At 47.3% G+C, this 10,547-nt stretch overlaps 1 protein-coding gene across 4 annotated transcripts in view; it reads left to right on the top strand.

Annotated features, from left to right (window-relative positions):
- nhsl3 (NHS like 3) overlaps window positions 1-10,547 on the top strand; it is an 83,654-nt gene that overhangs the window by 69,639 nt on the left and 3,468 nt on the right. For all 4 annotated transcript variants that reach the window (XM_015348552.2, XM_015348553.2, XM_015348555.2 and 1 more), the window contains 5 exons: window positions 4,628-4,783; window positions 4,940-4,989; window positions 5,178-5,304; window positions 5,855-5,962; window positions 6,372-9,980. In XM_015348552.2, coding sequence (XP_015204038.2) covers window positions 4,628-4,783; window positions 4,940-4,989; window positions 5,178-5,304; window positions 5,855-5,962; window positions 6,372-9,980 — 4,050 coding nt within the window. The remainder of the gene's footprint in view (window positions 1-4,627; window positions 4,784-4,939; window positions 4,990-5,177; window positions 5,305-5,854; window positions 5,963-6,371; window positions 9,981-10,547) is intronic.

The raw sequence follows: 10,547 nt of genomic DNA, 5'->3' as shown, positions 1-10,547 counted from the left end.
AGGGACCTTACAATACCATCAATTTTTAAAGACTGCTTTATCGCCTTTTTTCCTACAGTACATTGTGTCACCGTTTCACCTTCACAATGATGTGTTGATTGAAATTGCCTTGATCAGGCTGACTCGAAGCAAGAAGAGGGCAGTCATGCTTTCTGGTGATAAAATGTTCAGAGTCCCTGAAGTCTGCTATATGAAGTGCATTTTGCTTCTGTCGAATCTAGTCGACACCTCCCTTAGCAGTCTGAATGACAGAGAACAGATTTAAAAGTAGAGCTTCATGGAAAAGTTGACTGCTCAGATTCTGTTTACTAGGAGAATTGAACAATGTCTGATTTTACACAAATGTTTTGTTTCTGTGTACACTGAGTTGTCATTGCTCCTCTTAAATATACTCTTCTCATTAAAATCTGCATAGAACATACAACCATTGATCAGCATTGTTTTGTGAGCAATTCCTTTCCCGTCTTGCTGGATGAATGTTTCCTTCTTTTCCTCCCACAGAGTGCTGATGAATCAATTTAAGCATCAGTCACCTTAGTCAGGGTTATTCTAAACCCACAGAGCAGGATCAGCTCAGTCATGCAATATTGTGGCCGTGTCACAACAGAAATACACTGGAGCACTGCGAGCCTCCATGTTAATGTTAAATGAACCTGGTTCTCTATTTGTTATATTTCTAATTCCTCTCAGTGTACAAAAAGAAACCGACCAGAAGAAAAATCAATTTACTGTGCTGGATTTTTAATTTTCTTTTCAGGATGTTTCAGCATGTGTTTTTCACTAAGAGGCGTGTTACACTGTGTAAAAATATAGGAAAAATAAATTATGATTTAAGGTGACTTGATTTCAGGTTGTTAGTCTATAAAAAGTTTTGCTTTTGAAAGGACATATAGAAAGTCTATAGGCACTGTATATTTACTGTGATCTTCATACTTTCTTAAAACCTTGTTCCTTTTATGAGTGAGTTATTTTCCACTTTTGTTCCCTTGGATCATTACCTGTAGTATTCTGCAAAGCTGCATGACCAGGACAGCCTGCTTAATGTAGCGCTAGTAATCACATTTCTGACATCTGATACAGAAGTGTGGTTCTGTTAATTCAATAGATTAGACGTTGAGGCGGAGGGATTCCTTTACTAATGGGCTGCTTTTCTAGGTCGGAGAGCTTTGATGCTTTCAGCTTCCTGGTCCATTGTGTGTCTGCTGTACGGGATGAGGTTTCTGCCGTTCACCAGGCTGTGTGAAGGAAGGTTTAATGAAGGGCTCCACTGTTAATCAGAGCGCTGTTCACATGTAGTTAAGAGCTCTTTTGGCTTTGCCAGCTGTTTCTTTTTCTTATTGTCTCCTCCAGGTAATGGCTCTCCAGAGCCCCCTGCTCTTATTGTCTACTTTCCATCCTGTCTAATCGATTAACCGTTTAATCGGCAACATGGAGATGAAGCCTCTTCTGTTCAGGTGCCATGTGGCCAGGGTGGGGAATCCCATGTGCTGCTGTCTTCACCTGCTCTGTCTCCTTACCACTGCGATGAGCCGGCTTTAGGGTGGCCATCTCTGTGACTGGAAGCTGCTGCAGTTGCTATGAATTGCAGGAGATTCACCAGGCTGGGCCCTGGGGAGACTGGACTGACCCTCCCCTTCCTTCTGAGAGCCGCCCACACTGTTGCTGTCCTGTGCCGCAGACCGTGGATTACAGAACGTACTGTAGCTGGGCAGCTGGGAGAAAATGCCAAGAATGTTCCGGCCTGCTTAGCCAGGTGTTCATCTACAACGCCAGCATTGAAAGAAAGCTTTGGCCCCTTGCTGTTCTTTTTTTGAAGCTGAGGTCTAGTTCCCTGTTTCAGGGAGACTGTATTAAGTGAATTCATCCACTGTTTCATGGCTGTATTTTGGCACAATCTCTAGCTGCATGTGATTCTGAAATGGAGTTTATTATCCATTTGCTCATGTGGGCCGTTCTTCTCAAGGCAAACAGGTTCTAAAATACACAGCAGCTGCAAGTCCTGCAAGGTGACTGTAATTAAGAGGTAATCAAGGGATGAATTAACCAGCATTACATAACATGACTGCTGTGTATTATTCACCACCATTAGCAGAATGCAGTGCTGTGAGGAAATGCACAGTGTAAAGTTTTATCAGCAGATGGGGTTTAAGTTCTACATAAGAGATTGAGTGACTGATGCTGGGCATCAGTGAAAGGTTTTCAGAAGATCCCTGCATGAGACATCACACTGAAAATTCTCACAATGCAAGCATGAGTTGTATTGATGGGAGTGCAAACATGCATGAACAATTATGACAGATTGTCTGGTTGACATGAAGTTCTGTTCATAGCCTACAAAATTAGTCTTGGATATAAATCCTTAAACCTCAGGGATATGGTTCTGCACATCACCTTCATGCTCTTAATAAGTGCTTCTGAAAACATCCACTATGTCAGCAACAGAGAGCACCAGAGTGCGTCTCTCAGGATCATAACTACTGTAATGAATACTACCAGCAGCGCCCTCCAGGGTGTTCTGAATTCGTCATGCAGCTGATATCCTGATGTTTCATACGCGTGCTTTATTGCTACATAAAGCATGAGAAGTCCAACCTGCCCAAAGCTGTGTACTCGGGTATACAGATTATCTGTTCAAAACGTAATACAATCAGATGAACTAAAAAAAACTTGGAGAAGGAGGCAGGAGGAGGCTTCATTTTTGTTGTACATGTAGCAAAGTTCTGACGGCTTTGTTTTATTGTGTTGAGTTGCATCAGTACTGTTGTAGTGGTTAAATCTCAGGGAGTGGAGGCTGTGGGAACAGTGCAAGCTGGACAGGTTGTTGTTGTTGCGATGTCTGCTGTGTCCTGTGTGGGGTCTGAAGGATCTTGGCTTGACTGGTGCTGGGGGGCAGAAGGTCCGTTCGGCTGTCACATGTATTGCCCTGGTGTGAATGGGCACAGGATTTAACCCACGGACTCCCCGAGTTCTTGCAGCCAATGGTATCGGATCTTGACCAATGAAGAAGAGGGTGTCAGCCCACTTGCATGTTATGGAAGGGAGGTCATGAACCTTTCCATTGTTTTTCATCCTTTTTAAAGACCTTTTGTGCCAGTACATGCAGTAACTGTCTTCTGCTTCTTGGAAGGTCGCTGCCAGTTGTCTAAGAGCCAGAATAGTCTAAGATGAACTGAAACCAAGTCTTCTCATAGCAGGTTAAGTTAACCCTTTTTAATTTTTGTGTAAGTTAGGGATTTTGCATCCAAGTTGGTACTTTCCTGATTCAAGACTTAGTGTGTGGCAGCCACACTGCATTTTTGATCCTATCACACCCGTCTCGCATTTCATTCATAGTGAATTCTTAACCAAAAGGCTTCGTTTTGCTGTTTACGTTGATTGCATGCCTGTAGATAGCATACATGCCAGGATCCTGGGCTGCCACAGTCTGTACCCTCTTTGACAGTGACATATGAAAGCGGTGGATTTGCCTCCAGCAGTACTTGCCCTTTTGGGATTCGGTCTCCGTGGCAGCTCTGAGTTCAATCTGTTTCATTCTGGTTTTTTGCAACATGAGAAGGAGCACACAGAAGTCTCACAGTAGACTGTTGTTTTTCGCTCCTAGGCTTCAGGTGAGCACTGTCAATAGACCAGAGCTGGCAGAGCTTTTCCAATCACAGCAGACTGGGGAGGAGCATTTCCAGAAACTAAAGGCTTTCAGGAACTGAATTTGCATTTAATTCCAGGTTGCTACACTTGTCAGCAACATGTTGCACTGCTTTGTTCCAGTCACACCAAAGTCTACCAATAACAGTTTTTCTTTACACTCACTCAGTATGAGTCAGAAATGTCACTCTAGACAACATCAGTATTACTGTTTCACCTTCATTTTTAGTGAACGTTTTTTTTCGAGGATTAAAGATATGATATGGTTGAACACACCGCCAGCAAAAGGCAAGAAAATGGAGATTTATGTAATTAATGTAATTGGGCTGACTGCAGAGTCTCTCCAGCATCAGTGAGCTTGTGTGTTGGCCATCTGAAGCCCTTCAGCTTCAGATGGCCAAGACTCCAGACTGTACTGTATGTCTCACAGGGTGACGGATTGAGCTCAGCTACCATGTCTGGTTGCAAAGCTTTATTTCTCCTGTATTCAATCCTATTTGCCACTTATGTCCGTTTTTAATTTGTTTTTCTACTTTCACGCTTTGATCAAAGTGTATCTTCTCCCCACAACACAGCAAGCCTATAGCACCCAGGGTCTGGCGCTGGCTTGTGTACAAACAGTCACCCTGGTTTCTCACTTTTCTCCCCCCTTCCTTCTGGTCACCGTTACAGAAGCATAAAGGCACGGACTTCCAGATTCAGAGACAGTTTCTTCCCACAAGCTGTCGGATTACTGAACTCGACCTCTGCCCCTGGCTCACACTGATGTTTTTTTTAAGTTGTATGTAATTTAGCTTGTTGTTGCAGCTGCTGTTCTGTGTTTCTTTTTGGCGATTCCTTTAATGTCTTTGTATTGGAGCACACATGCAGTTAAGCGTTTCAATGCACTTGTGCGTATGACAATAAACTGAGCTGAACTGGTAATGTGCTGCGGCAGTCCGATGCCCTGCACCTACTGTACCTGTGTGCCTCTTCTCGTTCGCAGCCGCGCCCAAGCCAGAGGACGATGGCAAGCTCACGGTCCACTTCAAGGCATCGGCGCTCTTCCAGGAGAACGTGTTCATCGAAGGCAGCCGGCCGCAGTACCTGGAGGACCTGCACAGCGAGGCGCAGGAGGGGCTGAAGAGTCTCCAGCTGGAAGGTGCGCAGCCCTTCTCCGTTCATTCGTCTCGTCTCGGGCCCGTTCACAGCCTGTGCGCTCTGAGCGGCAGGTGGCTGGAACAGGTGGCACAGGCCCATCTCTTTTTACGCTCTTCTGTAATTTTGTATTTACGAATCTGTACGTTTCGTTTTTTAGAAAACGAAAAGGAAAACGGACTGCACCACCGGGATGACCAAAGTATCAGCGTAAGTAGCTGAACGTGAACTGCTAATGCAGTTACTCAAACTCTGCGATATTTACACCTGTCATTGGTAAAAAGGTTTTTAAGCAACTCATACAGAAGCAAACCTTCAACAAGAAGAAAACTCTTTTGTGCAAGCTCTCTGTGCAAGCGAGCCGCTGTGGACTTGACTTTCCTGTTTGCTTTCTGCAGTCCTCTATGACCCTACAGCCCGAGTCTGAGGCCGTGTACAGGAACAGGAAAGGATCATTAGAGTCCACAAGCACAACAGCAGACACCGTATCAGCTGTATCAACACGCTCTGCACTGGTGCGCGCAGGTACATCTTTCTGACCAGCCAGAGCCCTGAAGATCAATCTTCACCCGACAGGCTAAAGTGGCTTCATCCCTGGGGGACCCCAAGTTATGGATTACTGAGCCTGATGAGGCTCCTTAGTTGAACTATATGTTTAATTAAACCTTGATAAACAATAATTTGCCTCTTAAGTGTTACAAGTTTGTTAAATCTAATATACTGAGTTGTGATGTTTCTGATCTGGCATTTATGGGTTTTATACATGACTGTACTTTCACTTATCTGAGTCTTCAACTGTGAAAGACTCCTAAGAAGAATCCTACATCTGTCTGAGAAAATAATTAGGTTAATTGCTTTATTGAGTACTCAGGTTGGGGGGGGGAAGCCAGAACACATGGCCCCCTCCCCCAGCAATGTGACAGTCCTTGTCTAAAGAAAAAGAAGACATGAGAAATTGAGAAGAAAAATGTGGGAATGCTGGAATGTCAGACACCGAGGCTCCCAAGTTTAAACCACCAGGGCTGCAGGGCAAGGAGAAGGGTGAACCAATTAAATGGCTTTTTTCTCTCTACAGGCTCTACCTTCAAGCCATGCAATAACCCTAAAAAGCCAGAAAAGACCAAAAAGAGAAGCCGAAGGACCACTATAATGGGAATACCACAACATGTCCAAAAGGAACTAGGTACTGTACTGTATGTGTCGGGGAGTGTGCTTATAGCTGTTAAAGCAGGGGCTTCACTGATGCCTGAGGACCACAGCTCAGCAGGCTTCTGTATTTATAAATGTAAAACTACTGTAAAAGCACATTCCCTTTGCATCAAGCTGATTCCTTTGGAAATGGAAAATTGATCGCTTCATTGTTCAGAATCTACACCAGTAGTTGCCAAGGAAGGTATTTTGTATTTTTTCCAGACTTAATTACTGGATTGAGTACATGAGGCTCCATCATTTTTTTTTATGATATTAATGAATGATCACACTTGCGCCAGGACTGATGCAAAATCATTTTAAAGTCTTGTAGGGACATGCATACCTTTTGTAGGTGTTCTTTTAATTCTGATTTCTGTGTCCTTTGTTTCCCCTTTTCCAAGGGATTGATAGAGGCTCAAGAATACACCACAGTGTAGATGGCCCAGTCTCATTCCAGCTGGCAAACGGAGGCGATGGTTCTGTGGTTATACCAACCATTGATGGAGAAGTGCACGCAGCTAATCATGAGGGCGCCAGGGTCCACCTGCAGGCTATTGAAGCCAGCGAAGAGAAGCTCCTGAAGCGTCACATAATGGCAGTTTACAAAGATGACCTGGCCTTGAACCAGAAAGTTGGCCCCAGGTTCTCTCCCATACAGAGGCCGAAATCCCTGGCTGTGCCGGGAATGACCACGCACAGTGTTATGCACGAGCCTCCAAGCCCCGTGATGTCCATGTCGCCCCAGGCTACTTACATGTCCAAGATCATACCCAACGCCATCCTGCCTGCCTTGGTGGATGTCATAGAGATTAACAGAAGCCGCAGCAGGAGCAGCGTTCGCACCGTCAGCAAGAGCAGCCTGGTGACGGCCAGCCCAGCCTCCACCCGGTCCAGTATGCGTTCATCTGCCCGCAACTTCAACACGCACGACCTCTCCTCCAACAGCTCCAACTGGAGCCACTCCCAGTCTTCCGAGACCATCGTGTCCAACTCCTCCACCATTTCCTCAAAGGGCAGCGCCAAGAAATCCCGGGCCCAGAATGGTACGGAAGAATGCCTTCCCAAGAAGGAGAAGTGCGACCGGATGAGCGTCAATAGCTCGGTCAGCTGGGCGAGCGCCTCCTGCAGCCTGGCCGCCAAGCACAGTGGAGGCTCTACGTCCCCGGCTCCTAGCACGAGCAGCATGGTGGAATGCTCCGACACCGCCAGCATCCAAAGTGACCGCTCCTTCAACCGGAACTTATCGGTGATGAAGATGAAAAGGCCCCCTGCCCCCCCAAGGAGGACATATTCCCTGCACCAGGACAAGCTGAAACTGGAGCACCAGGTGGACGAGGTTTTCTCACCGGGTTCCCCCAGCAGTGCCCATTCTGGGAGTCCGGCTTATTCTGCAGACTGCAGCTCTCCAGATGATTCCAGATCTCCTGAGGCGGCCAGCCCACTCGCTGAAGACCAGAGGGCAGCTAGAATCGCTGTACTGAAGGAGAGGCCGGGTTCGAATGACTCTTCCCCACAGAAACTACACTCCCTTGGGAGCAAGTTTGAGAGGACCTTGTCTCCTTCCAGCGGCTACTCCAGCCAGAGTGGCACCCCCACTCTCTCCACCAAAGAGATAGCTGTTTCACCTTCTTCACCAGGCAGGCAGAAAACCAGGCCAGCAAAACCAGAGAGAACTGGCTCCCGGTTGTCTCCTGGCATTTCCGTCTCCTCCTCATTGACCTCTCTGTCATCGGCAACATCAGAGGCTGTTCACCAAGAGACTTCGACCAATGCTCAGCTTGTGCAGCCTAAACCTTCTTCTCCCGTTGTGTCCGAGAATGCTGAAGCAATCGCCTCACCTGCCGTAGTGAAGCTCAAAGAGATGTTTGAAATTCCACCACCGCCAAAGGTGAAAGCACCTTCTCCTCCTCCTCCTGAGACATGGGTCAACAAAATGCGGACCTTTGAGATATTGTATGGCCATAGTGTCATTACAAATAGATTTGCTACCAAGCAGAAGCAGCAGCAGCAGGAATCGCCGAGGGAGGTTTGCTCAGTGGAGGAGCCAGGAAGTCCAACACAAGCGAAGAACGAGACTCAAGCAGTAGAGAAAACTGAACTTTCATCTGCCCAGCAAGAGTGTCCAGGACAAAGCAAGATGGAGTCTCCCCCTCTGCAGAAACTGGAGAGCCCATCCCAAAGTAAGAAAGAGCTACCAGCAGCACCTAAGCAGGAAAGTCCACCAGCTCAAAAGAAGGAGCCCCCTCCAGTAATGAAAAAGAGCAGCCCAGCTGTGCATAAGAAGGAATCTGTGCCATTGGTTCAGAAGAGTCCATTACTACAGAACAAGGAGATTTCACAAGAGGAGAAGAAGCAGAACCTTCCCCTTGAGAAGACGATGACCCCAACACCAGTTGCACAGTACCTTGCAGCTCCAGCTCCAGCAAAAGTAGGCCCTTCGCCACCCCCTTCTCCTCCCCCTGCTCATCATCCACCCCCACCCCCTGCCAAGAAGACCCCTACCTCATCTGTTTCTTCCCTCCCACCTGAGGCTCTCCTGGAGACCCCCGGACCCGAATCCACATGGCCACCTCCTCCCCCTCCATTGGACGAACCGGTAGCCATCGTGGTTACGCAGGATGAGCTGGACTTCTCCTTCCCCCCACCACCTCCTCCTGTTTCTCAGGAAGCTTTCCCAGAAATAGGGAGTTCCCCTGCTATGCCCGAGAGCTCCAATCATTTGTTGGCTTCAGAAACAATTACAGGTTCTGTAACAGTACAGCCTGAGGAAACAAATACAGTTACCACCACAGCAGTAATAGAAGCAGCACCTACAGATTCAAAGGAGGAATCTGCGATGTTGCTGCGTTCAGTGTCAGAGCTGCAGAAGGCTGAGGTAATTCCTCAAGCACCCACTTTGTCATTGGCCAAAATCAAACCCAGTGAACCTCCTCAGACAGTTTCCCCTCCAGCAGCTTCTGCATCTGATCAGTCTTCTTCTAAGGTCCAAGCTCAGCCTTCTCAAGAAAATCCTCCAGAAGCTGCCTGTACACCACTGGCTTCTTCTACAATCGCACCTGCACCCCCACCAACTGCTCCTCCGGCTCCTCTCCTGGCTCTAGAAAAGCAGGCCCCTGGAAACTTCAGGAAGCAGCCAAGCCTGTCAAGTCATGAGAGTAAGAACAAGGAGCTGCTTTCACGGAGCAAAAGCATGCCCCCACCCAAAGAGGACGCCAGCATCCCTCTGGTGACGCCGTCCCTTCTGCAGATGGTACGTTTGCGATCTGTCAATGTGGGAGGTGACCAAGCCAAGGCCCCCGAGGAGGAAACCAAATCGAGTGATGGAAACGGATTGAGCCAGGACCAGAGCCAGTCCCAGAATCAGAGCGTACCCCAAAAGCCGATCCGCAAATCTCTTTCTCTAAAGTCTCCACCTGCTTCTGCGCCTTCGCCTTCCATGAGACTCCAAGAAGCCATTCGCATGAAGACGGCCGCCATGTCTTCCAAAGATGGATACCAGGCCAGACTCGGCCTACGGTCATCCTCCTCTTCCACAGCCAGCAATGAACCGGGGGGATCTTCCCCAAGGTCCCCAGAGGAGGGAGCCCTTCACAAATCTCCAGCCTCCACTGCCAGCTTCATCTTCTCCAAGAGCACAAAGAAAGTTGTCATCGAGACGCCCTCGTCGCCAGAGGCTCAGACCGATCTCAAGAAGAACCTAGTGGCAGAGCTCATGTCGGTCTCCAGCCCCACTAAAACGGCGACAAGCCCCCCACCGTTCAGCGGCAAACCAGCAACTCAGAAGAAACCAGGCAAAGTGCCACCCCCTGTGGCCAGAAAGCCATCACATGTATCAAACAACCCAGTCAAGCCCGCAAGCCCAACAACAAAGACGGAGAACTCTCTGAGTGAGCAGCAGACTTTGTCCACTGCAGAAGGGGAGCTGAAGGGGCCAGACACACACGAGCAGATAGAGAGCGTGCAACCTGCTGGCCAGCAAGCACTACCAAAGGAGAAAACGGAATCTGCAAGTATGTTTTATTTTTTGCAGCGCTGCCCATATTTTGTATTGTGTTCAAAAGTTTGGCAGTATTACTAACCCATAGTTAGTAATGCGTTTGCACATTCTCTTTTCACCTAATTTGGTCACTGCTGGGAGCCATAGACCTTTGCTTTACATTTATCTGGGTAGTTGTAGACTTACCCACTGCTTGCAGTTATGTTTCCTGCAGAAAGCATTTTGCTCTTGAATGGCTGTGGTAGTTTGCCCATTTTTCAAATGTGGTAAGTCTGGCTCCTCGCTGTATGCTTGAAAGTGAAGCCACACCCCTTTGATGCTTCTATATGCCTGTGTTCCATGCCACCTTTTGGACAGCCTGTGTGTAGCAGCTGATGCCAAAGGCAAAATGCAGAGAAAATGTGAAAATGTCTCCATCTTTACACATATTCAACTCTTTTTTAAAAAATTTGAAACAATCGAAGTCTCTGATGGGATTAGTTTTTTTTTTTACTGAGAATTTTTCAGCTGCCTTCAAGAATGACTTTGAAATGTCTTTCCGTTCCTTTAATATTTTATGAATTTCCTTAGACGTCAGTTA

Source organism: Lepisosteus oculatus, chromosome 11 (assembly GCF_040954835.1).
Source record: "Lepisosteus oculatus isolate fLepOcu1 chromosome 11, fLepOcu1.hap2, whole genome shotgun sequence".
Taxonomy (NCBI): Eukaryota; Metazoa; Chordata; class Actinopteri; order Semionotiformes; family Lepisosteidae; genus Lepisosteus; species Lepisosteus oculatus.
This window is presented reverse-complemented; position numbering and strand designations above follow the sequence as displayed.